Source organism: Chaetodon trifascialis, chromosome 11 (genome assembly GCF_039877785.1).
Source record: "Chaetodon trifascialis isolate fChaTrf1 chromosome 11, fChaTrf1.hap1, whole genome shotgun sequence".
In the NCBI taxonomy this organism is placed as follows: Eukaryota; Metazoa; Chordata; class Actinopteri; order Chaetodontiformes; family Chaetodontidae; genus Chaetodon; species Chaetodon trifascialis.
Window position 1 is genome coordinate 22346609 of NC_092066.1, and position 27439 is coordinate 22374047.

General features: G+C 40.5%; 1 protein-coding gene across 3 annotated transcripts in view; it reads left to right on the forward strand.

Annotated features, from left to right (window-relative positions):
- The window catches only part of brinp2 (bone morphogenetic protein/retinoic acid inducible neural-specific 2), a 226834-nt gene that overhangs the window by 73236 nt on the left and 126159 nt on the right, over positions 1-27439 (forward strand). For all 3 annotated transcript variants that reach the window (XM_070973808.1, XM_070973809.1, XM_070973810.1), the window contains one exon: positions 18035-18484. In XM_070973808.1, the coding sequence (XP_070829909.1) occupies positions 18102-18484 (383 nt within the window). In that variant the 5' untranslated portion in view covers positions 18035-18101. The remainder of the gene's footprint in view (positions 1-18034; positions 18485-27439) is intronic.

Genomic DNA, 27439 nt, shown 5'->3' on the forward strand with positions numbered 1-27439 from the left:
GGCCAGTAAAGCTTAGAGAGGATCACCAGACCAAAGTATGACATAAATCTCTGGTATTACATATGACAGTCATGGCTGACATTGTTAATAATGACCTAATGTGTAATTAACATTTTTTCTACAGATACTGATGACCAGGGATACACTTTACTGCCACTATTGTGTTTCAATTGACCCAATTAGATTTGTGAGATTTGAGACCCGAAAGGTTAGAGTGACCACCGTTGTTTCAGTGGAGGTTAAATACAGCACAGGTGCATGATGGGCTATTTTTTATGATACTGCTGCTGCCGTTCCTGTTCAGCAAAATGAAGCGTTACCGCTTTGGCCTGTTGAAGCAATTACAAGACCTCTTTTGACTTTATTGAGGAGCGCTGCCGTTAACAAAATGGTTTTATATTGGAATCCCAGGGGAAGAGATCATTAAGAAATAGCTCTCAATCTATCTGTGATGCAGCAGGAGATATAATCCCTGTGTGTGTGTGTGTGTGTATGTGTGTGTGTGTGTGTGTGTGCGCGTGCGTGTGTGTGAGAGGTATATACCCACTGACACCCAGGAGACTGGAGTACATTTGTTACAGATGAAGGGACTTCTTAAACACATTTCAATGAGCTGACTATAAGCTGCTAATGCGCTCCTGTAATGGAGGCAGGTTGCTGCTGATGATGTTCAAAGGGGAAATAAGCTTTCAATCATGCCTTCTCTTTCACTGTGGGCCAATAGTGTCTCTCTCTCTTTTTTTTTTTTTTTTAGAAAACACAGATGACAGAGGCGGGGGCTACTTCTGTCCCAGAGGGCAACTCTGATGAATCTTATACAGATTAATCCACCCTGTAAAAGGCCTTGAGTTGCTTCTTTTATTGATTCACCAAAATGCTAATCTCAGAAATTCAAATTCCACTGCTTGTGGCTGACTAAATTCAATTTGCACGGTTTTAATATGGTTCAAATAGAAACATATGCTCCCCAGAGAAATTCCTGCAGATTATTTTCTTTGAAAACGGTCCAAGGTTGTAATTTTTTATCTCAGCCCATCATGCAAACACCGGCTGATTGCATTACGGCGGAGGTGCTCAGGATAAAGCGCGAGTGACACGTGTCAACACGTGCTGCCTGCTGGAGAGATGAGACGATGGCCTTGCAATTGGCCTTGATTACGCATCACCACCAGAAGCAATCTTGTTACAATGAGGAACATATTTCTGTGATGACAGGGTCATAACATTTCTGCCCTGTCATACTCATTCCCCATGGTAATAGAGCAGTAGCACAATGCATGACCCTGGTGACTGGCACAGCCCACACAGAATCCAACCAGGTAGAATGTACTGCCCACACATATATTAGATAGCACCCTATTCTTTTTTAAACTATGTGCTGGGACCTATAATATTTCATGGGCTTACCTCTGCTGGGGACATGACACTAGTGGCAATGAATAATGAGGCTGCATAGGACCCAGGGGATGGGATTACATTTTTTATTTTGGTGCAGAACAGAAGAAGTTTTAGGACCTCTGAATTATGCAGCAGATGCTCCACTGTTTATCAAAAGCCCTCAGATATAGAGGTTATTTGAGAGGATGGAGTGTTCAGAACAAAGAGATGGATCAAGATTCCACATCAAACATATTTTCCTAATGACAAAAGATCAAGAAGGAGTGGAATGAATGCTCTGTGTCACATATGAGTGAACTGAAAAGAGCAGCTGTTTGTCAGGTCACGCGAAACTGGAACATAACAAATATGTCTTTACAAAATACCACTGTAAAGAAAGCAGAATGTGATGTTTACCTGAGCTGACTGGTTTGGCCCCACATGCTTAGTAAGAATATATCGGATGCTATCTGGGCACAAAAACTACTGTATTTGATATGGAATACACTGCCAGGATTTATCCCTGTGTTATTACAGCAAAGCAAGGAGGGATAAAGATGTTAAGCAACATGCCATCTGTAGAGCCATGCAGTCTTATCTATGATAAAACTGCTGTGAAAGTGTGAATTGGCAAAAGCAGTTGATGCCTGGGGGTGGACACTACAAAGTGTCCAAGCTTAGGTTAAAGTGCAAGCTACCAATCACTTAACAGCTCCTACCACTTGAAGTGTTATGACAGACTGCAAAGCAAATGTTCACCTCCTGTTTTGTGCACAAATGTGACCGCTGGACTGTTTGTACAGTCTGTTCTCTCCAAACAGCCCATGTACAGAATGCTCAGATTTTAGCTGTAGCGACTTAGCAACATACGCACTGACCATGTGTGTGTGGAGTGTGTCTGCATGTGTGACAAATAAACCTCTGACTGATCTCAGAGCTCACCAGGAACCCCGGTACATCTGTTCTCATCCAGTCTCTTTCTTCCCGTGTCCCTGTATATTTATGGAGCTCATAAACAGCAAATTTCAACCTTTTCAACTTTGAATAAGTTTACATCATCTGGCAAACTAATGCATATTCATGATCCTATCAGTGATGGAAAGTAACTCATTTACTGCATATAATAAGCACTATATTTTTAGTGACTATAATCAATATATTTATAATAACAGCACATGTAAAAACAGTGTGACAATGTGAAAGGGGTTTTCTGCAACTTAAATATTTCAAGGCAAATCGTTTTCATGACACACTGCATTTGTTTGACAGCTATTTGAACTGTTTTTACATACAAACGTGAGCACGTTCTGAAAGTGATGAATTATTCGAGCTTGAACAGTGAACAGTATATAAAGGAGTGTATATGAAGTGTATGTAAAGTAATTTACTTCATCCCAGCTAGCAGTACATTGCTCCTTTAATAATACTTTACTTTACTGATAATACTTTTGTACTATAATGAGGAAAATTCTTAGAGCAGAACTTTTTCTTATAATTTTACTTTATAGTAAACGCTCAACAAAGTAGACCTTCTGATGGAGCAAAGAGTTCCTTCAACACTGACACGGCTTTGGTTGAAAAGAAAACGTCTTATCTGTCAGTCCCACTTAAAGCTGAAGCCACATTTGTTTGCTTCCTCTTTTTGTTGCTAGAGCACATTCTTTCCCACCACAGCTTGGCAAACCCTTTAAACTCCACTGTTTTGCAGGTATTGTGAATCTGGTGCAGTATTAATGCTGCTGGATGAGATGGAGGTGCATGAACCTGTGAGGTTCACAGTGGTTAGTTTAGTGATTGAGAGTCACACTGGCATTAATTTTGGCTCTCCAGCACTTTGATGTTGTTGTCAGCCCAGTGACACTTCTTTTGTCTATTCAGACCATAATCCACTTGTATTTTGTGACTCCCCAGAAAATCCCAACCAGCATTTAATGAGGCGGACATTGTTCCTGCAGCCTTATCAGTTAAATACTGACACTCTACCATTGCAGAAGTCGTAGTATGAATTAAACCATGATACCCATTTTATGTTTTTTTTCCTTGTTCTCTCTCCTGGTTTTTGTTTTCTACTGCCCCTTGAAATCCTGGGAAATGTGTTTTTTTGCTGCCTTATCAAGCATCAGAAGATCATTATCAGTTGTCTGTGCATTCAATACACAGGAGGCCGTAGTGGACATGTTCAGCCTAGCTTTGCAAATGTCAGAGTATTCCTTTAAAAGCTTTTCACTGAGAGAGCAGAGGTGTGAGATGGGTGAGCTTTAGATTTTATTTCTAATGAGTTTTAAGGGGTATAGCCGGGTCTAGAAAGAAAATACATCCCAATAGGTTTTTTATGCTCTCAGTCATGTGATGAACAGCCCATTTTCCTTCAGAATTACACCTATATTGGACACATCTGTCACAAACATGTAAGTGTGCCAGCCTCAGTGAATCTCTTGCTGCTCAGCTCGTCGGGATTGGACACTTCTGTATTTCAGCCCCTGCTTTTAATTTAGCCTCAAATTACATGTAGTATTACAAACCAAGTGCACAAGACAAGACCACTGGGATTAACTAATTAAGTATGTGCTTTTCATTATTTGATAAGGTTATGTGAATCAAGCTTTGATGTGATTCACTAACTCTTACATGCTTGCTCGGCAGTGCACTTTAACTCTTTGCCATAACTCAGAGGACAATTATGCTTATATAATTAAGCTTATATAATTTAATGAAAAGACACAACGCAGCTAAACATTTATATCGTATTTCATTAACCTTCGCTGTGATTGTCATTTCATAGGTCAAGCAAAGAAACTTCTGTATGATTAAACTGTGGCTGAGCAGCTGTGTGGGTGAGCGCTGAATGAGCATAAACATGACAGTTTTAGAACAAACTCACTAGCCTCTATGGCTGCCAGACGGCCCGTAGCTCTCCACCTGCCTGCTCACCACTTATTGAAGATGAATGACTTCCAGGCGGCCATTACTTACCTTTTGAAATGGCCTTAAAAGGGATGGCATAGCCCTCGTCAGCGTAAATGTGACCAAACACCATAAAGTCAGGCTCATTTAAAAAAAGATCCATTATATGTAAGAAAATGCAGGAATAATGCACTTTTGATCCGGCAGTAAATGAAAAACAGGTTCCCCCCACACAGTGTAGCATTTAAAAGATCAGACTGTAATGAAGAAAGTACAGTAGTAGTAGTTGTAGTAGTAGGTTGGTCGGACATTAACATACAACTGCAAGTGTATTGTACATATTAAGAATAAGTCTATGCACGTAACATAACATTAAACAATACCAATGAATAAAGTCTTAAGTAGCAGTACCTCAGTCTTGTACTTACTATGTAGGTATAGCACTTGAATAAATGGGCTTAGTTGTAGTACATTTCACCACTGAATATGACTGCAGGATTTGTCGTCCTAAATCCTATTCATTTCTTTAAAAACAGAAACACATTTAAGCTGAAGTTGCTGGGGGAAAGTCACGTTCCACTGAACCATGCAAATCTCTCTCCCTTAATTAGCCTCTCATTCTTATTCATATCAGTATTGGGTGCATGTGTCCAGCGTCTGGTCACAGCAGTCCAAAATGACTGCCCTCCATAAAAATTTAGATAAGGTTATGCAGCACTGGTACAGTACGTGTGTGGAATTAGAATTAGGAATTAGCCCACCTGTGTTTTGAGGTTTGTCTATGTGGATCAATGAAATTTGGCCAGTGGGAACTCTTGAACACCTCTATCACTGGACTCATTCTAACACCATGGTTGGCCCATTAGCCCACATATGGCCTGCCTGGCAATGCTCTGATAGGCCATTAGTGCTTAAGCCAGCTCAATTAACAGCCAACTGTTCCTTTCGAGTGTTCCTTTGACATGAACCAAGATACCAAGTCAGTAATGCTAACTGTGCTAATAGACCCATTAATTGTAACATTGATGCCGATTGTGCTAATAGCTGGATTTGTTAATGGTTTAATGGATTTGTTGGTGAACAGTGTTGTGGCAGCCTTTTTTATGACTGGCCTGAAGAATACTACAAACAAAAACAAAAAGCACAGTGAGTGCATAGAAGTATCATTATTTATTTGGTAAACAAATGTACACAGAGCTTTATTCTATTTCCACTGACAGGAATGAATACCCAGTGCACTCTCCTCTGGTTGTGGGTTTGGCTTGCCCTTTATATCTGTCAGACTATCCGGAAGCTTCTAATTGCTGTAAGTGACCCTATCCGGGGGTAAATGATCAGCTGTTTGTTTGTTGATAGATTTCTGTTAAATTGTGATGGGCCCTTGGCTATGGCTAATTCTACTCATTAATGGTTGTTAACATCAACTTAGCAGTATTGGCAGACGGCAGAAGTGACTATGTAGCTGATTAATGGTCACCGCCGTTCAACCCTGTCACCACTGCTGCTTGCCATGAATGACAGTATCAGAGGCAGTGCAGATATTATTAGAGTGACACCATCACTGAGACTTTTAAGTAATGCAAGGGGACCTATATTAATAGGAATGAAGCACCTTCAGAATCAATCAACCTGAAATCAACCTTCAAACGGCCATGAAATATGTCATTATCTGTCTGCACTACAGAACAAAAGCAAGTAATCACACAAAATTTATCTTCAAATTCATCTATGGATGAAAAGCTAACCCCTTGACTCCAATGGCATCACAGTTTCACTCTGTGGTGGCTGCCGAGTTAAAACATGTCTATGTCTCTAAGGAGCGCTTCTGTACAACTACATTCTGAACATCCACTCACTCCAACAGCTGTCTGTCCACAAAAGCTACCATACGCTCATTAATGGACGTGTTTGGTTGAATGGGGCTTCTATTTGCGTTACTGAATATGTTAGGAATCGGCTTGTCCAGTGCAATGTGTGTCCATCCAACCAACCATCATCACAACAACATTGTGACTAGTTGTTTTTCAGTCAAAGCCCTTTTGTCTGTGTAATAGTTGCAATGATTATAACAGCTAGGCCTACATATGAACCAGTGCTAATTGCATGGCTGCCCTATTAGCCAACATTGCCAGACTGGCGAGCATCTGATGGGCCACAAGGGGCCCAATATTGGCTCAATTACCCACCAACTGTTTGTATATGTAAATATTTCACTCAGCTGTGGATGGTTCCACTCAGAGCTTGTTAACATTGTTTGTGACTTCACTTACTGTTCTGGAGATGGAGACAGCAGTGATTATATTTAGCATCAGCATGGGCATCTTCAGTAATTAGAGGTCTGATGCTGCCATGTATCATAACTATAGCCATAACCGTGCCATAACCTTTGAATCTTGTTATATTATTTCTGCTCTGTAAGCTTGTGTACTGGGACAAAAGCTTAGAAAATTTGAAGGTAGGCTGCCTCATTCTATCGACTTCAAGGTCTTGTTAGCTCAGGCTACATTTGGTACGATGAAGAATTGAGGCTACATGAGGTATGAAAGCAACACTAATAGGCAGGAAAGCTGTTTTTGGATTAGTTTGTGCAAATACATAAAATATTCTCAAAATTCTACTTTTTAAAGGAGCATTAATAGTTATTTTGACCATTTAGCAGACATATAGCAATACAGCGTTCATATCGAGAGCTGCTGGCCAGCTGACAAATATTCACTTTCCTCTTATTTCTGTTCCTATTTACTTGTAGTGTTGTGGTTTAATAAGCTGGTATCTCAAATGAGATCAATAAGAGCAAAGATTGCTAACTGTAAAAACAAAAAGCTGAAAGATGCTGAAAGGCATCTCAAAGGTAAGGGTAACTTAAAAGTCGAGTGATAATTCTGTGGCTTTGTTTCACATGGATAGAAAACACTGATTTGTGCTTAAGAAATAATCCAAATTGAGCATTCATGTGTTTTTTGCTTGAGTATTTGGAATGTTTTCAAGCTCAGATTCTCATCTTACCTCTTTTTTAGTTTATTTGCTTCATCTTATTCTCCAGACAGTTTCCCCTATGACTCTCCCTGAAGTGGTTTCTAAAATGTGTTTTGAGTGACCACTTGGCATTATTACCACGACTTTAGAAAAACAGTTTGTCCGCGCATACAGGTATATTGGCATAAGTGTGTATCATGTATATTCCAAACATAGCCTCAGGTCTGCCTATATTGCTGTAAGGTCCCGTGTAATTTGAGTTCCCCATCCCCCTCGGCCTTTTCAATTACCAGAATTTGCTTTCTGCTGCTGCTGGCAGAATATCAACTGAAGCCCAGCTGACTCTGTGTGGACCTATTTGGAAGGGATTGAACTAGCTTGCAACTAATAAAGGAGATTTTGCAGTATGCATATAAGGACTTTACGGGGCTGCTTGACTCAGTAGTGAGCAGCTTGTGCAATTATCAGACCCATATATGGAGAAAGTGAAAGCGGTGGGGGAGAAGGGGGAGCAGGATAGGAAAAAGGGTAAAGACAGGGGAGATGGGAAAGGATGAATGGATTTAGAATATTTTAATATTTAGTGCTAAAGTGATTTTTTTTGCTTTTTATCAAAGGGACACATCTGCAGAACTGTAACCATATGAACACCTGACTGGCATCTACAATTACACTGAGGAAAGCAGCCCCTATGTGAACACCATTTTGTGTGACTATATCCAACAGTGAAACCACTGAAAGGTTTCTGCCTCATCAATGGGATGCATTCATTCCTGTATTCAGAATTTAGAAATTCACATTAGTCAGCCTGATAATTAGGGATGTTGAAATGCATGTTACAAGTAATGACACCTCAGTATAAAACCCAGCCCCCTCCTGAGAGTCAAAATAGCACTACCATACAATTATACAGTACGGTGCAGTACGAAAACGCTGTTCTAACAAAACTGATCACCAGGCTCAGTAATTTTGGATGCATTACACCTTGAGGTGCAATTAGTACTTTACACAAGCCCTTTTATGCCATCATCTATACATTTAGAGGCCAATTATTGTAGACATAACTGATGGAAGTCAGATTGTCTGCCTGATTCTTGATACCAGTTTTCAGCAGGTAATCAGTAGCTTCCAACTAATTACATTTTTAAGGTCCCAAGTGACTAGTTTTTCATCATTTACTGAAGCTTTACTTCACTACCTGTCAACAAAGTGCCAGAGGATTAATGAATGAGGCTCTAAGACGCCCGCCGCTTACACGCTCGTATTTTTGTGGCGCTGTGGTCTGTGGTTGTGCCTCTAGTCACGTCTCACTCTGGCTGCTCAGATGTATTGGGTCTTCAGATCATGGTCAGTCTAACCTCAGACAGAATCACAGATGTTTTCACCAGGGTGGGAAATTAACTCCTCAAAATGTGAACATGTACTAGCCTCTGACAGATAAATCTCCCAGCCACTTTCATATTTTACCAGCATCTGGCTGGAGGCGGGCTAATTTCCCACACTGGTTCTCACTAATGCTTTACTTGAACAGTTGATTGTAACCCATATGTGCCACATAGGTACATTATACGTTTACACAATATGTACTCTATTTTGAGTTGTGGCCAATTTGTATTGTAGTATGTTGTGATCAGAGCATTGCTGAAAGGAGCAGTATTAATAAGCTTATCAAAAAGTCTGTTTCTAAAGGTTCTGTAGGGTCAGGCTGAGACATTAATGTCATGCGTTCAAATGTGTGTCAGTGTGAGAGCAGTTGTGTTGTGTCGTGGTAAGAGTGTATCTTTGTTGCTATGCAGTAAAAACAATATATGGTATTTCATAAAAGTCCACTTTTTTATGAAAGAAGAAAAACAGCATCAAACTTAGTGGCTCTCTCAAAACATTTTGGCACATTTAGCACTATGAATATAAAAATGTAATTCCTAGATGCATGTAGTAATAGCTCAGGGTTTATAGTCAAAACCAGCTCACTCATTTTTGAGAAAAGTACAAGCAGCTCTGGGAATCAAGACCAAATAGGCTTGAGAACAAGAAACCAAAAAACAAAACAAAACAAAACAAGACAAAACAAAACAAAACAAAACAAAACAAAACAAAACAAAACAAAACAAAACAAAACAACCCCCCCAAAAACCAAAAAGAGGAACAGAGCCAATTCAGTATTCATTGTGGTGTTTTACTGCTTTTCATAGTGCGGGCCAGCTCTAACATGTCCTCAGTGCAAAGTGTACCTTGTGTTTTAAATACTACAGCATCATGACACTATTTAAAATAGTCTCAATCATGTATATTTGTTTGTATATGTACATTATACTATATATACCAGAGCAATACATGCTTGATTATTACATGTCAAAGACACACTATGGAAAATAAGCATTATCTCCACTTGTAAATGACATTTTGAAGTGATATTATGTGATTTTGCATTTATATATAATATATATGTAAGACCTATATATGTGCTTGTCTGTTTACACAATAGACGCATAAACCAGGTGTGCCAAAAACAGCACGTTCTGACTTTCTACCATAAATCAATGGGTGGGGTGTGTGAGGGGGAGGTAATATGACTTTCAGCAGAACGTGCTGCTGACAGGCTGTTGTTCTCTTAATTATCAGCTGGTAAAGATGTTAACAGAGGTATTGATGGGCCTTAATTGACCATATGGCTGTTTGTTTGTCTAGCTGGAGACTGACCAGAGAGCACACTGATAAGACACTCACACACACAGTCACACACATGGATGTGATGTGCTGCACAGAAACATGAAAACACACACACACACCCAGCACAGCATATAATTTGTCGGGGCTTCAGTTTCCAATCACAGCTCATCAGAGTGTGTCTCTGGACATTATCTGCTTTATGCTGACATCATTGCTGGGTCTGCTGCTTCATAATCCAGCCATTGTTGTGTGTGTACGGGTGTGTGTGTTGTGTGTGTTTTTGAGGCCGGTCTGTTTCCTACTGCCTGGTTTTTCAAGACCAGGTTCAGCCTGCAGGAACTGTTTGAGAAAAAGCCAATTACGTTATCCTTAATCATTCTTCTCTCCTTGGATTTTTTTTTTTTCTGCACAGCTCAGAAAGTGAAAGTGAGGCGAGCTTGGTGGGTGGAGCCAAGGCTTCCTAATCGTCTCCGTGGGGTTTCAAAAGACCTCATAAAATATTGACGGCTACATGTGGGAGTTAGCTCGAGCAAGACGATGAACCTTTTCCTTCTTTAATCATGAAGTTTTTCTCCTTTTTTGTGTTTGTCAACAAGTCGCTTAGAAAAGTCTTCACCAGCCCCAGAAAAGACATGCCGGAATTAGAGATGGAGTTCAGCTGAAGTGGCTTAATTTGATGCAGACAGATTGCAGAGGTCTGCAAAGAGACGCTGAGTGCTGTTACACTGGGCCGAGTGTGTCTCTGTTTGCCTTCAGTGAGGAGGAAGACTTGGATGGATTTTGTGTTCCATCCAAACTTCTCAAGTATATTTCTGAATATTTAGAGTCAAATTATCCCACCACACTGACATGTTACGTATTTTTGATTAAGAGACTTGCTTTAGCACACGCTCAGTTTTATTATTCTGTTAATTCAGTGGATGACTTTTTGAAAGTCATATCGGAATTTCACAATTAAAATTTCTTAAGTAAGCTCACAAAATCTCTTGGCTAACATCTCTTTCTGCACAGCCTCTGGGAGCCCACAGTGATGCTTTTTGAAGCCCTCAGTTATTTTGCTTTGATCTACCAACAGGCAGTAAGATGAGCTGATTTGAAATTCGATTTGACAAAGAAAAACAGCAAAACCTCAATTTTTGAGAAGCTGCAAGCAGAGAGCATTTAGCATGTTACATTAGTTTGTTTTATAATAGCAACCAGTAAATTTTCTGTTGATCAGTTAATTGATGCAGCTCTAATCTGAAGTGTATTAGATGCCGTGTTGAGAGGAAGGCAGTTTGATTTAATAGAATGGACAAAAGATTAGTCAAAAACCTGTGATGATTTTAATGGCTTTTTTGTTTCACATGAATTAATAGTTAATGTTAATCGTAATAAAATGCCAAGCGGAGAAACCTGGCATCCGCTTTGTGCCCTCCAGCCAGCGTTTGCTCTTCACCCCCAAACAGAGCCGACATCAAATGCAGGTCTGAGCTCCTCTCTCTCTGTCTCTGCCATTCTGGTCCTCTCTTTTGTGTCTTCCACTGGTTTCATCCCTCTCCTTCTGTCGCTCTCTCTTAACCTCTATGTTTGTCTCTCTTTGACTGTCATCCCGTTCCGTTAGCATCAATCCTCCTCAGCTAGCTTTCACCCAGCGCTGGCCCCCCCGCCCCTCCCCAGCCTCAGTGTGCGGTGAGCCTGAATTACAGGGGGGTAGAGCAGGTGTTCAGCTGGCCGGCTATTGCTGCTGACTCGCAAAAACACTGAGAGGTGAGTCCCGAGCTGCTGGGGTTGAGGGATACAGCTGGCCTCTAATGCTGATGGACCTCCCTCTGGTCTAATGTTTGCCAAGGGCCCGGCCAGGTGCTCAGCAGCATATGCACACACGAACACACACAATCTTTACGGATCCACATTTGATGCTCCGAACAGACACACATATGTGTGTCAGATCTAATAAAGATTGCCAGCTGTGGTAATTGTAGTGCACAGATAGCGAGCTGATGAATTCTGCTGAAGGTTCAGGCTCTCTGCTGCAGAGGAAAAAGGTTGTAATTTTGTCTGGCTCAGAGAAGAAAAATGCTAGGACGCTGGCTTCCCCACACAATTCTCTGCCTTCTAAACCGGAGCACGAATTACTTAAAGGAGGCAGGAGGTCAAACCGCTTTCACATTAGCCTTTGGCTTGGTCACTCAGCAGCTGGGTGGGAAGTTTCAGGAACAACTTCTGATGGGAACGACTCAGCTACATCCTTTCAAGAGCCCTTTTCCACCTTTACATTTCCTTAATCTGTTTGTCTGTACCCCCCCACCCCCCCCGCTTGTCTTTCTGTCACCACCTCCAGCTTTCCCCATGTTTCTCATTTCCTTCCTTTTCCTCTTCTCCCTCTTCTCCATTTTTGTGCAAACACGGTACGACAACTCACTCCTTGCTCTCGCTAAACCCGGGAAAGGCGATGGAAAAAAATCCAATAAACATAAGCCGCCGCTCCCCCTTGACTCCGCTGTCGTCCCTGAGATGTTATTTAAGCGCGACACGTGGTCGATTTTTCCATTCCACCTGAATGCCCTCACCCTCCTCTTCCTCCCCCTTTCCAATATAGAATCGAGATGTTCGTGCCTTTTTACCTTACCTCCTGATCCCTCAAGTTGGGAGAGAGAAGGGTAAATACGCAAAGGGTGTGTGAATAATGCAAGGCGAACATTAAATGTCAGGGCTAAAAATTCACAATTTCCCTCTATTGTCTCGCTGGCATTCGCGGCATGTTTTATGCATTTTATAATTAGGGAAGTCTCAGAGGAGAGGAGCGGAGGAGATGGAGGCCTGGCAGTTATGGGGATCGCTTATTTCTGCGAGAGGTGGCGTTTTAAGAAGTTACAGAACTTCATTTGAAAGGCAAATCTCACAGCTCCTTGGAGTGGAAAACCATTGCAGAAATTCTTCCCTGAATCAATAGCACTTCCAACATGCATGAGCTGCCTCAGAGACGCACATGCGTACTGTATATGTGAGTATACAGTACGCATGTGCGTCTGTGATTAAAGAGGGAAAGAAAAACCTGCTAAATGGTACCAAAGCATCAATATTTCATGTCATGTCTTAGCTGATTTGAAATGTGGGAGCCATTGGGATTGAATGGTTGGGGGTTGTAGTTGCAGAGAGAAGAAAGACAATGAAAGGTAGAGAGAAGAGGTGAGGAAACAAAAGATGAGATGGAGTGAACATGGAGAATCACAGATAGAAAGAGAAGGAAAAAGCAGGGTGGAGAAGAGGGAGAGGTGTAGTAGAGAGGAGGTACAAAGGAAAGGAGGTGACAGAAGTGAATGTCCTGTGTATGGCACACACTCAAGGTCTTTACTCGAATGTTCCTCCAATCATTTTCCATTTTCATTCCTACTGTCGCTCATATTTCCATCCTGTCTGTCCTTTCTTCTCTCCAGCCCTCCTTATCACTTGTCACTTTTCTTTCATATTGCTTTCATCTTCTGCGGCTTCCACGTACCGTCCTTTTTCCATCCCTTCCATTGTTCATCTCGCAACCATTTCTCCCTCTTCATTCCGCAAAAGGACTGTGCTGTTGGCTGAGCGTTTATTGTTTCAGTCACTTTCAAACGTACAGGACATTCAGCCTCATTTTAGTTCTTAGAAATGTTTTCATGTCCTGAGAACAAATCACAACATTGCAAAAATATATGTTGTACTTTAAAAATGACTATGAAAACATATTTTTGACACATCACATGTCAAGAAAAACAATGGCTCTCTGTATTTTTATAGCTAGCATCTGTAGACCTTGATGCAGGAGGGAATGAAAAACCTACTGTAGATTATGTGACAGATGATTTATATGATCATTTTGAGGTAGAGGCCTGCTGGGTTCCACCACAGCTAATGAGATAGATGTAATATTAAACATTTTATCAACTCATCTCAGCCAGTCACCACATGAGGGGTCAAACCACAGACTCCAGTGGAGTAATGTCTGACCCTGATAATAAGTCACTTGGTTTCACTTCTTTCATTTAGCCTGACATCAAGTTCATGTCAGATGATTTCTTTTTGGGAGTTGGGCTTTTGGATGTATGTTATGTGAAGTATCTCTCATTTTCTACAAAGATCAAAGAAATATATGGATCTCTACAAATTGACCTACAATAACCTCAAGATATGCAAAGATCTCGTTCACACTTGCCATCAATGCAGAATATTTTATGGCTGCAGCTAAAAGCTAAATATGAAATATGATATCACTATTCTTAAAGCTACCTACAAAGCTTTGATTGGCTGACAGTGATACCAGATTGGACTGGCCCAATCAGAGGTGAGAACCTGCCCAGATGTCACAAAGGTAGCTCTCTCATATTAGAAACTGCTCAAACAAAAAGTAGGCAAAATGATCACACCCAAAACTATTTTTATTTGCCCAATTTGGCTGCTTCTTAGTTAATTGGCTGGACAAGAATAGCTTTGGGTATGATGATCATCAAAAACAGCCAGTCTGGCAACATTGTGGATTGTCTGTTCCTCCAACCTGTTGAAAGAGTGAATCTAAGTCTGAATCTAAGAACCATCAGCCAGCTAAATATACACTATTGTTTGTCAGAAGCAGAAGCTAGTTTTACCTAAAGAAGTGTCTGAGTTGGACAACATTGTAGCAGATCAGAAAACATTAGTTGTTTCTGTAATGGTTGTAAAGGACAAATGACCTGTTTGTAAATGTATTTATGTATGAAGACTCACAGATATTAACCAATTCTACATTAACATGGCAGAAAAATGTCCACATCTACTATATCTATCATAGGAAACATTTTATAATAAGCCCACTAGAATCAGTCCAGGGAGGAAATATTAGACATTATCATATTAAGCAGGCACTTCTACACTTCTATGGCTATGGCTGTCTTATTCCCTAGTAAATGATTTTGGCCCCTCCCAGGACATCACAAAAAGAGAAATGAGATATCCACCAGGCTGCGCATTTTTAATTTGCACCAGTTATACCTTTGGGCCATACTGTACATGAAACAGCATCAGAATCCCATTCCATTCATCAAGTTCTCATCCTGCTTTTAGTTGCATAAATACAATCGTTTGACAGATGACTTTACTAATTGCCTTTTCAAACTGCGGTAATCTCTTGGTGCAGCAAGCGAAAATTAAAAATGTGGCGCCCTGAGTATTGTTTTTTCATGTCTGAGCCTGGATTTATCCACCTGAAATTAATTCTCTAATTTGTTTGTAAGATAAACAGGGAATACTTAGGATCCCAATCCACTTAAAGCATTTTCTCCACTACTTTACATATCCGTTCCAAAATGCTGATTTGTCCCTGAAGACTCCACCCAGGAAGACTGCTTGTCATCAGCAGTGAAATGAAGAGCACGCCTCTGTTCTTCTGAAGGGCACTGAAAAGTCTTTTCAGAGTGTCACCTTAATACAGCATGTGTGTGTTTGGTCTGCATAAGCAGTTTGATTCATGAGATCAGCGTTAGATGATGACAGTTCACACTTGAGCTGTAATGTGATTTGCACCGATGTGTGTGTTGCTAACACCCCTGCTCTGTTTGAAGGCGGGTGATGACATCCTTGTCCAAACACACAAAGCATCAAAAAAACTGAAAGCAGTCAGATATTTCACCGAGGTGCCACTTTGAACATTTGACACTCAGTGTGCTACAAGTGCATTTCAATGAATAGGACATTTTTAATAAAGTCATTTAAAATTTGAGCCCTGCTAAAATCCCTTGAGTGCATCATAATGTGCACCTTGCACTCCAGGGTCAGTTTTATTATTTGGTTCTGTATCTTTTTTATGATTTTAATAGTAAAATGTACTGCCACTAGCACACAGGTGACCGTTTGGACAAGCATTCAGCTGTTCAACCAAAACAATTTGTAGAAAAGGCAGATATTAGTTTCTCCACTAACAGAAACATAAAAAATTTCCATCCTGCAGCACGGCTTCTGGAAGAAGACTTTTTTCGCTTTAGGGCTGCAATTACTGTAATCACCAGAGTGATGTTGAATTATTTTTTCCCTCAATAATTTAAAACCAATTACTTTTTTTCTGAAAATTGTATTTTTCTCCTCCACAAATTAAAATTTAGTAACTTGTTAACTGGAATTTACAGCTAAAAATATTCTCTTTGTGGTGCTGCAACAATGACATGAAACCATTTTGCACCTACAGTTCACAGTAGTCTGTGAACACATTCAGCTCAGTCATTCTGTGTCATCACGGATGAATGTCCTCTCATACTGCTGCTAAACCATAAGGTTGGCTGAAATTCATTTGACCTTCATTAGCATAAAAACAAGTGATTACACAGAGGAGAAAACTTATTTGCATGCAAGCGCATGTTTGGACAACCACTGACAGTGCACCTGGCAGATATTAATGAGTGACTGACCACAGTTTACGACTGACTGACAGCTGAGAGCAGTGGCCTACAGCAACAAGGAAACAATCATTCATGTGCCTTTCCGTGATGCTTTACATATTATTGTAAATGTCAAAAATGCACTTTTTTTGTCTTATTTTTTGACGCTGGAATAGCTGCTACTTTGCCCAGAGTTGGCTGTGCGTTTGATGCACAATTTGATAAAATACAAATGGGATTCTGAATAAACAGCATGTAAGCATAATCTCAACTGAAATATTAAATCTATCTGTACATATAAATATACTGGGCCCCTCAGAAGCAACTGCTTCAGTATTCAGCTTTTTGTACTGCTTCAGTTGTGCATTCAACTAAGCTCATTTTTAGTTCCTCAAATAACCTTAAAGTAACATGTCTGAAAGTACAGCCTGGGATTTTTGGGCCCCGGACGGCCTGGGGCCCCTGGGGCAGCTGCTTGCTTTGCCTGAAGTGTGAGAGTTGATTCTGTCTTCCTTCTGGAGTCACATATTAGATGCATATTGATCAGTGATTCACTAAATGCAATGTCAGTTATTCAACATTCCTCTGATCTCTGATCAGTTCACTTTAAGGATCTCTATGGGTGAGGGAGTGGCATGAGTTTGAGCCGGTGAAGAGGATAAAACTTTTGTCTTGCTCATAATTCATGAATAGCTGATGCATATACATTAGTTAGCTCAGCTGTTATTGTAGTTACTATGTATTAAGGAGAACTGGATACAGTGCTGGAGGCAGGTTCATTCCTATTAGTGCCGTGTGAAGTGTGCTTTGAAGAACTTACCCAGATCAATGCATGCTCTGCAGTGACCTATAGAGCAACATCCGGTTTAGCCTTCCGCTAACTTGAAAGGGGACAAAATGATACCAAGAATTCCAAATGTTATTGGAGTGAATGGATCAAATTCTGATAGTGAATGAGTAATTTCATGTTCCAGCCATTTATTTCACTATGTCCATGGGAAAAAGTCTTTTTGTGCCATTGTGCATCATGTGACGTGGTAATTACAGGGTTTGGCCACTTTGTCAAACTGGCTTTGAAGTCCAGCTCACTTCCTGGGGCCTTGATTGTTATTAAACTGCCAAAGTGCACAAATTATTCTTCTTCAGGGCCTTTTGGCAGTTACAGAACAGCTTCATAAATATATTACTATGACCATCTGGGCTGAAGCCGCGCTGACCTTGATTTTCATGTATCTCAGGTACAGTAAACAGCATCAGATTTGTGTTCTGGGTGAGACATACACATATATGTGACTAAGTGTGCAGAAAAGTGTGTGTCCCAGATATTTCAGCTCTTGAAATAAGCATAACCAGGGCTTAATATTCCATTTTAACAAGAAGTGGTGCCCTCATCTGTAAAATGTAATTTTTATGGCAACAAAAGTTCTTTGAAGGAACAAAAGCAATGCCCCTCTGACTTGTGGATTTAATTAGTGCTCATGGTCTAATAACAATAATTATGTGTCTCTGACATGAACAGAATACCTTTCCTGTGCACACTTACAGCAGACATGAAAACAATCACATTGCTATGATTGATGTTAAGTTGATAAATACCACTTAAGGGGACATTATGGTGCCTTCATAATTTTGGGGTATAATCACAATATGCAGACAGAAATGTCAAAACAGCAAAACCATGAATGACGAGAATTGCCTCAATACCATGAAATGAAAGCCAAATGTTTGTGTGTCTTGTCGTCCAGGCCAGTGGGAGGTGACTGTCAGAAGAAATGCCGGTCCTAGGTGCCCTAGTACATCACCACCGGGACCATGGCGACTCATTGGCCAATGAGAAGAGAGAGGTGCTCCCATGGCTCCTCCTGCCTTGCTAGATGGTCGGCGTCATCCTTGATGTTTCTATGGTTGCCGTGGTTGTTGCTATGGCTGCCCTGGCCCACCCGAGCTGAACCGGTGGGCAGTGGGGGACATGGTGGGAAGGGACTCCATGGTTCCCTGTCGTCACCTTTGTCCTCATCATCCTCCTCCTCCTCGTCCCCGTCCAACTCTTCGCCATGGGGCTTCAGCACGAGGCAGAGCGGGGGGCAGCTGGACTGGCTGCTATCAGAGAAGGGACCTTTCCACAGATGTCCTGAGTACACAGAGTTCAGAGAGAGGTTCCAGCAGGGATTTTCTACCAGATACAAGATTTACAGGTGAGAGAGGTCTGCACCTGTGTGTGTGTGTGTGTGTGTGTGTGTCTGTGCGAGAGAAGAAAGCAGAAGAGTGTGTGTAGCAGGATTTAAACAGCAGGATGAAGGAACCCAACCTGTTTGCTTTATGACCTCAGTGGGAGGAAGATCAACAGACATATTTTAAAAAAAGAATTGTGTAGATCAAGCTCTAAAAACACTGGATCCTACATTTCCCATAATGAAACCAATAGCATGCTTTGTTTGACCCTCCATACCTGATAAATTTTCTAACTCCATGCCCCCAGTTCATAACATAGGCTTTTTATTAAGTGTCTGTAGCTGTTGTTTGTTTGTTTGGGAGTGGAGTATTATATTAAAAACTCATAAACTCATTTCTGTGTAGGAGGATTTACCACATACAGTACCTCCTCAAATATAATCACACATCACGTATTAGTGTCCTCTCACATGAATCATGTTGCAATTGTTTTTAATGTAATCTGTGCTGTTTACTGCACGCAGGAGAATTTCATTACCGTAATTAAGCCTTTAACCCAGTGCCTACTTCAGAAAAACTAACTATAAATACTGTCCTCAAATGGCACCAAGACTGAGGAGGACGTGCTGTTTTAAGGATAAACTCAAGCAACAAAAGTTCCTTCTCTAGCTGTTAGTCCATTCTCCTTGAACCCCAGGGGTGTGGCATGGACTAAGAGACCACAGTCATGCTCGTGCCTGCACCAAATTCTTTCCCAATATGTCCAGGAGATGCTAAATCTTCATGCGGCACGTCAAAGTTTCAGTCATCCTGTGAAATATTTCATCATTTTGAGACCATCCATTGCTGAACCAGATTTCATGGCATTTTTGTCTGATAATTGTGGAGATATTTCAGTCTTAACTAAAATTAGAAGGCATAGTATATCAACCTGCCAAGACAAGTCTTATCTAAATTAGCAATGGGATGTCTTAAAGGATTTATTAGTTATACAGTGCCAGCTTTATTTATTGTGATGACATGAGTTGTGCACTGCAGTTTCACCAAATGTTGCAATAAAATATTTAGCGTTTTTCTCCCTCCCATGTCATATTCCCGATCAGGGTTACAGATCTTTATTTGTCAAGAGCATCAAGAACAAAATAAATACCAAGCATACATGAAGGCACAGTTCTTTCACTGTGACTATTTGATGTTGAGTATTGACTTCAAGTATTAAAGCAAATATCACTGCGAGGAATATATGAAATATATCAGCACGCTGTGCTCAACTGGAATAAAAGGGGCATCAGTGACAATACAGTGATACACATGTACAGTAACACACGCTAAAGGTCAATGTGATGATATTTATTTTTTCCCCTGCCTTTACTCAAACATACATAAAGATCTGTGTGACATTTTTCAAAGGTGTCGAACTGACAGTGGAATTCAATCAAGCCTGTCTCTGTACAACGTATGAGAGCATGTAATGAAAAGACGTTCTGTATCACTTTTACTCAAATCATGCATTATCAAACACAGCTCCTCTGTATTGAAATTCGCTGGATGGGTAGAAATCTAATTCAAGCAGCAGTATTAGGATTTGTGTAAGGCTGGATCAAAGAACTGTGGGACCGCATTATCTCCACTTTTTTCACTTGAGATGCTTCTTTGTTTTCAAGGCTGAAGGAGAAAAAGAAAGAAGTGAAATTTGAAACTTGGTTAGGGTGGATAATATATTTTAGAAGCATATATGTGTTATGTGTGAAGCAACATATGTTTAAATTTTCTTTACAACAACAAGGCCTGTTGCAGCCTTGTAATAAGTCCATCCAATCATTTCATCCAGCTAGTGATAGACAAATCTAAGAGTACTGAGAAGTCGGCAGAGTCTATGTCCTTGCTAGGTGGCAGTAATGTGCCACATTTGCCTCCAACCTGACAATAAAATGAAAAAGACGAAAATGATCTGCCAAATTAGAAGCTAATGTAGCCACCTTTGCCGAGCTAGTCACCATCTGATCCAGTAGCTTGCTAGCCTTAGCATGCTAGTCATCAGCGGCACCATTTCTCATAGGGTTAGAGTACTTCTCAACTTTGACTGTTATCCTGCACCATATTCCCCAAGGCTTGGCAGATATATTGCTAAAGCTATAGCAAGCTAGTCACACACAAGAATGGCAGAGAAAGTGTGGAAACTGTGTGGACTCATCCTCCAGCAGTCGTCAGGCACTGTGCGTTCATGTGTTTTGGGTCGTGGCTTTGGAGGGGATGAGATTTTTTTTATTTGGGTACTTTCAAAATTGAGCTTTCTCCTGCTGGTTTCTCCAGCATGACCAAACCCTTTAACGTTTAGTGAATTCCACCAACTTTTTCATGTTCCCTCTTAAATGCCGACTTATAGGACTGGAGAATTCATTAGCTAATCAAGTTGAATGTGCTTGACTGATTTTGTATCTTAATCTCTGGTGTAATTTGACTTTACAGTAAGCTTGTGCTGCTGCTTGCATTTATGAGGTCCTTGCTAATTTAACTATAGAAAATTTGTTCAGAGTTGGACTCCTTAAAGAGTGACTAAACAGGGATCAGAGGGAATGCTTAATGTATTTTGTCTAGGAGATTAAAGTCAAAGCTTTAAATACTTTCAGAGTAATCTGTGAAAAGATAAAAAAGGAGCTGTTGTTAATTATGAGCAACAGCCACAGGATAGAGTGATGAAACTGGTGCAGACAGTCATTCTGTCATACTTTTCTGCAGTCCGTCAGACTTCTTGCTGATTCCTTCTGTTCAGAGTTATGAGCTCAGCAGGATCAGGGAAAGTGAAGAGCAGAGCTGATAGTTGAAAGAGCATTTTATGAGCAACTTGTAAGATGGAAAAATCAGTAGATATTTATTATAGTCGTTGAAAAATGACTGTTCATACATTCAACTGTCATTTATATCAGACAGCTTCATTTAAAGATGTTCTAGGATTATGTCTGTGTGACAATTCATAACTCCAAACTCATAAAACTGACAAAAATCCTGCCGTCTTTCAAATTTCACTGAAATGTCAATTTCTGAGGAACTGTAGCATTCAAAGGGTGGAATCAATAGCTGCAATATCTTCAAAATCTCATCAGAGTAGGTTGTTTGCCAATGACTCCCCAAACAACATATACAGTATGACCATTGGAGAGTACCAGCAACAGGCATACCGGACCTTCAATGTCATGATAGCAATAATGAACATGGTTAATGTTGTGAAAAGGTTGCAGTTTGCTGAGCTTTAGACAACAACAGTCCTTGGTCAGGTTAGGTAGACCTACAGTATACAACAACACTAAGCTGGATAATATGTAACAAACTGTGTGTCTGTGGATATGACATTCATCCACACTAGCACTTTCAAGTCATATCTACACACACACACACACACACACACACACACACACACACACACACACACACACACACACACACACACACACACACACTCATTCCTGAACAAAGGAAAGCTGTTAAATGTCTTTTTGTCTTTTTTTTTTGGTCCTATTTTGAAAACAAAACCGTGCGTCACAGCCAACATCTGGTAAGCATGGAGACAGATGTCTCTGCTGGTTAGACCTTCATTCTGTCCCCTCCTGCTCACTCTGATCACCTATACCCTGCTTTCATGCAGCTCAGCAGACCAGACAGTTCAGTATTTCTTGTTTCCAGATGTTTGCTTATTGGACCACGGTTGGCTTGCTAACTAGTTCTGATGTCATAAAGTCATGCTGGGTGGTTCACATTTTAAACTGAGTGTTCCGCATGTTGCCAGGGAAAGGATTTTGACCTGAACACATTAGGAGGATTAATGTGTGTTAACAGAATATTGAACCTTGGGGCATAGCACTCTGGGAACATAGGACCCCAGGAACATAGTACCTTGGGAAATCAGGACCCTTGGAACATACTACAGTGGGAACTTAGGCCCCTGGGAACAAAGAAATGCTCCTGATTCAAAGTGAGCACAGAGAAACTTCCCCCCTTCAGCAGGTGAATGTGAAAACAGACTCTGCACAGACATCATTCTGCACAGTGAAGCTCAAACATCCAAGTGAAGGAACAAAAAGAAAGAAATCATTTTTGACTGGAGGGGGTTTCAGTAACAACAACTGCACTGAGTGATTGGCTGCATTGACATTTAGAAACGAATGATCATAAAGGGAGTTGGAGGCGATAGAGAGCTGTCTGCTTAACTACACTGACAGGCAGCCCATGACCAACTGTGCAGAGCACTTTTGAAAAGCTCCATTGTCAGGTTAGTATGGGCAAAAGGCGGAAAAGGGAAGATTTTCAAGTTTAAAGAGCTAAAAAGAACTGGTATTTCTAAATCTAACTGGTATTTCTAAATCTTTAAATTATCAAATGTAACTGTTGATTTACTATCATAATTATAATCAAAATAATTCATAATTATTGTATGTTCTGTATATCGTGGGTTAGAAACTAAAACATCTCTTTTGACCAAATATTGTCCCTGCTGGACAGGACTATGTGTGCTTAGACGGGAGGTTCTCTGTGTGTCCAGTGACTGTTCACTGTATGGTCCATAAATAATGAAGTGCAATTCTGAACCTGGTCCAGACCTCCTGTCACCATTATCATACTCCAAATTTAATACCAAATATAATAGATATGCACTGCATCCGCTGAGGCTGCAATTTGAATTTCCATTTCCTTAAGTTTGACTGGAAATATATATATATATATTCAGAATTGAACTTTTTGTTTAACTGTAGCTCATACAGCCTTGAAAGTTGTCACGGCTGCTTGTACTGTCAGAAATGCTGACATGCCTAAAAATTATATGTTCTAATTATCCGTGGCATTTTTTTTATCTTTGACCATTCCAGGAGTTGACTGTGACTAGGTTTCAAAAGACGTACAATTGCGTCCAGAACATTTTGAAATGAATCATACAGGCTTTCACTTCACTCTGTCCCCATCTCTCTTTTTCTCTAGCTGTCTGCCTTTTGTTCACTTTTACTCAGGGAAAGTCAGCTGAGCATGTGAAGATATGTAATGGCCTGGTTCACAGTTATACACTCACTTCTACTCTCAGCTGGCGCCTGTCTCTCTGGTCACTTAGACAGCAGGATGTTCCAAATGGCTCACATGAAGGCACTTTCAAGATAAGATAATCCTTTATTAATCCCACAGTGGGAAATTTGCAGTGTTACAGCAGCAAGGGGGATAGTATAATGGTAAAAATAAGTAAAACAAAGCATTGGTTGAGTTCACATTATTGCACATAGTGATAATTGATATTGCACAGTTTAGTATTGTCAGTTTGGTGCATGTGATCTACTGGTAACAGTACTGATTGTTAAGTCTGACAGCAGCAGGAAGGAAGGACATGCAATCTGTCACTGAAGGAGCTGCTCAGTGTTCTCAGAGTACTTATTCTATGAGTACCTCAACTTAGAGAGTATTTCAGCGTTGTCTGTTTACTCTCCAACTTGAGGTGTTTTTCTTTCACAAATACAAACTCTGCTGTCTTCCCTTTCTTTCCACCTTCCTCTGCCTCAACTTGAATCAAATGGAAATGACAACATCACTTAGAGATGAAGGGAAAATCCAGAGTGAAATGACAGTGGAAGATTTTGGGACACAAGATGGGCAGATTGATATATGACTGTGGGATGCTTTTCAGGAATCACTGAGAAGGCAACATAGCAAACTCTTCCTGATATGTTTTCCCTTCTCCTCATTTTTAGTTTTGATAAATACTTCTTTTGTTTTCTTTCTTCAGCCCCATGCAGCCAAAAAACCAAATGCAGTTTACCCAGTCAGACAATATATATACTGTACAAGGTAGCAATAACATGCACCATTTGTGTTTGTGTCTATGGCTGAATTTCCCCTGCTTTAGCATTGTAATGCTTTCTTTCTCCAAAGGCAGCATGTGAGTCATTGAGTTCAGGAGTTCACCTCATGTTCTCTCTCTGCAGTTTTTTTTCCCTCCCTAATGCTCAGTGAATGCACATAAGCAGCAAGCAACCTCTACATTGTCGGTACAGTATATGAATGTCTGAGAATAGAATAGAAGGCCTTTATTGTCATCAGAGTATAATGAAGTTAGGAGTGCTACTCCTGATCAGTGCAATAAAAAGACTCAAAGAGCCAAAGCAAAACATCAGCAAACAAACATCCACAGCTGAAAACAGTGTCATTTTTCACTTGGGTATGTGGAATTTTTAATGTATTGTCCTAGCATGAATGTTCTTATTTACCTGGAACTGCACCTACCTACCTGCCTGCTTGCCTCCCAGAGTCCCTGTATCACCGTCCCTTGCCTTGCAGCGGCAGTGACTGATTGGTTGCAGCTGTTTTCAATCATCTCGTCAAGGCCAGGAGCCTAAAAGAGATATAGCCAGTGGGCCATTTGACAGCTTTTAGGATCTGTGTTGTTAACTCAAGTTGCACTGTAGCAGGACCAGCAGTCTTATTCCCTTTCAGAAGGGAAGGGAAGTTATGTTCATTCATATATTTGAGGTAACTTACAAAAAAATAGGTGTACAGTGTTAACATACATAACTAATTATGTATTAATTTGCCAAATGTTATTATCTGCATCTTTAAAACGGTAACAATAATCTGTTGAATCTATCTGTGGTTCCCACACATTTATGTCAGTATAAAGCCTTCTAGCCTCTGATTGGTTAGCTCGGTTACATGTGAGTCAGAAAAATGAAGTTTTATTGTGAAGCCAATGCAGCATGGAGAACAGTAAAGTGCTCCTTAATAAAGTTATTTTCTCCATCCTGCTATTTCATTGTATTTTTTTGGCTCTTGCCTTTGTTGAGAGAGTAAGGTGACAGTACGTATGACAGTATGTAGCGGGCCACAGGTCGGAACTGAGCTTGGGTCGCTGCAGTCGGGTTGCAGCCTTAGTGCATGGTATACAAGGTGAGCTACCTGGGCAGCCTGGTGTTACTTGTCATTAAGAGTGATCCATTCATTCACCACATATGAAACCCTTACATCACATCCTCAGCTTCTCCTGTATAGGAAGTTATTTCACTGGCTTTTATTGTAAGTACTTTTCTTTTGATTTAGATTGTTAATAAATCCCTTACTTGTACTCAAACATCCACAGCCCTTGATTGGTTTTCACTGGGTTAATTTTTACTGTTACTCCCCTCATCCCCTGGACTTTCTCTGGAACATAAACTTTTTTTTTTTTTTTTTGCCTGGCTCAGGGAAAGAAGCTGTTCTTAAAGGTTCAGTGTGTAGGATTTAGGAGGATCTAATGGCAGAAATGGAATATAATATTAGTTGTTAAAATGTGTTTTCATTCATGCATAATCACCTGGAAATAAGAGTTGTTGTGCTTTTTGCCACCTTAGAATAAGACCTTTATATCTACAGACTCTTCCACAGTCTTGTTTTACTGCTATTTCTGACAGACCAAACAGTGGCTTTAGAGAGGGCTTTTTTCTGTTTTTATTTGCCACTGTTAGAAGTGCTTAGGCTCAGTTGGTTGCAATCTGCAACATCACCACTACCTGCCACTAAATCCTACACATTGGTCCTTTAAGTCTGGTGGTCTGAATGCTGCTTATACAGTAAGTCAGTACGCCCTCGGTGGAGGAGCGGTAGAAGGCCGCCAGCAGCTTTTCTTCAGTTTTTCCTGAGGATTCTCAGTAAGTGCAGTCACTGCTATGCCTCCTGGAGTCTGAGGGTATTTTCAGACCCTGATGTTTTTTGCATGCTCTTATATTGTTGTCAGTTTCGACAAATATAAGCAGTATTTTTAAAGTCGTATGACATTTTTGTATTCAGCACAAGTTCGGCTACAAAAATATCTAAGTAGTATGTATTTCATGATTGCACCTTTTCAAAAAAATAATGGTTACATTTTTGTGGCATTCTTCATATTAGGTTTATGCAAAGGAAAAGATAATGTTCAGTCAGTCGCATTAGTTTGTGCCATTCAGCAAAACAGTAATTTTACTGTCTCTGTTCACAGCCTAATTCATGGCAGGACATAAAGATAACCAACTAATGATGGGCTGTGACAAAAGTCGGACTGTGGAAGCTTACACATTTCAAATGACAGTGTTAATATGTAAACATGCTACCAGAAAATATCTAAGTGTGGTAGTGAGAAATGTTTACACTTACTCATCCAGCTCATCTTCATCTGGGTCAAGTCGGAGCTCAAAATGACAGTATTCCTCTTCAGGGTCAATCTCTGGATCTGAGGAGCTGTAAGTGCTTCCAATTCCCTCCAAAATGAGGTCTCGCACTTCCAGTGTTCCAAAGTGTCCTTCCATCTTCCTGGCCAGCTTCCAAAATGCAATGCTTGTGTCTAAATGAGTTATGCCTGAGCCTGCATGGCATCGTATCTTATTCACCATGGCCATTCTCCAGTGTGACTCCTGGATTTTTGAAAGTGATTGGCATATGTACTGAGTTGCACGTATGAGGTTGGGTTTGCACTGTTGGTTTTGCTCTGTCTCGTGCTGTGCATAGGTCTATATTTGACTTGTTTGAAACTTTTGAAATTATTTATTTAAAAGTAAACACTTTGAGGTTTCTGTCAATGCTAATATGATGTTTACACACCAACTGGGTTTGAAACATTTAATCTATGGTCAAGATGGAACTGGGAGAAAAAAAGTGCAGCACTGGCAATGCAGCAGACTCTGAAGGGTTAACAACCACAGAAGTGTTTGCAGGCCGGGTTGTTTGCTAAACACCACACTGGACCTCACCTCTGTAGCCTGACAGTCTCCTCCTGAGATGAATCTGACCAAAGTGGTGTTATCTGTGAATTGGATGATGGTGTTGGTGGGGTTGGTTGGAGTAATGGCAGTAAACAGCCTTTAGGAGGCCCAGCATTGAGTATGAGGGTGGAGGATAGGTGGGGTCAAAGTAAAACTCTATGTGGGTGGTTGCTAAGGAAGTCTTCTATCCAGAGTCTTCAGGCTGAAGTCTGAAGTGGCAAGGTCAAAGTCTCACAG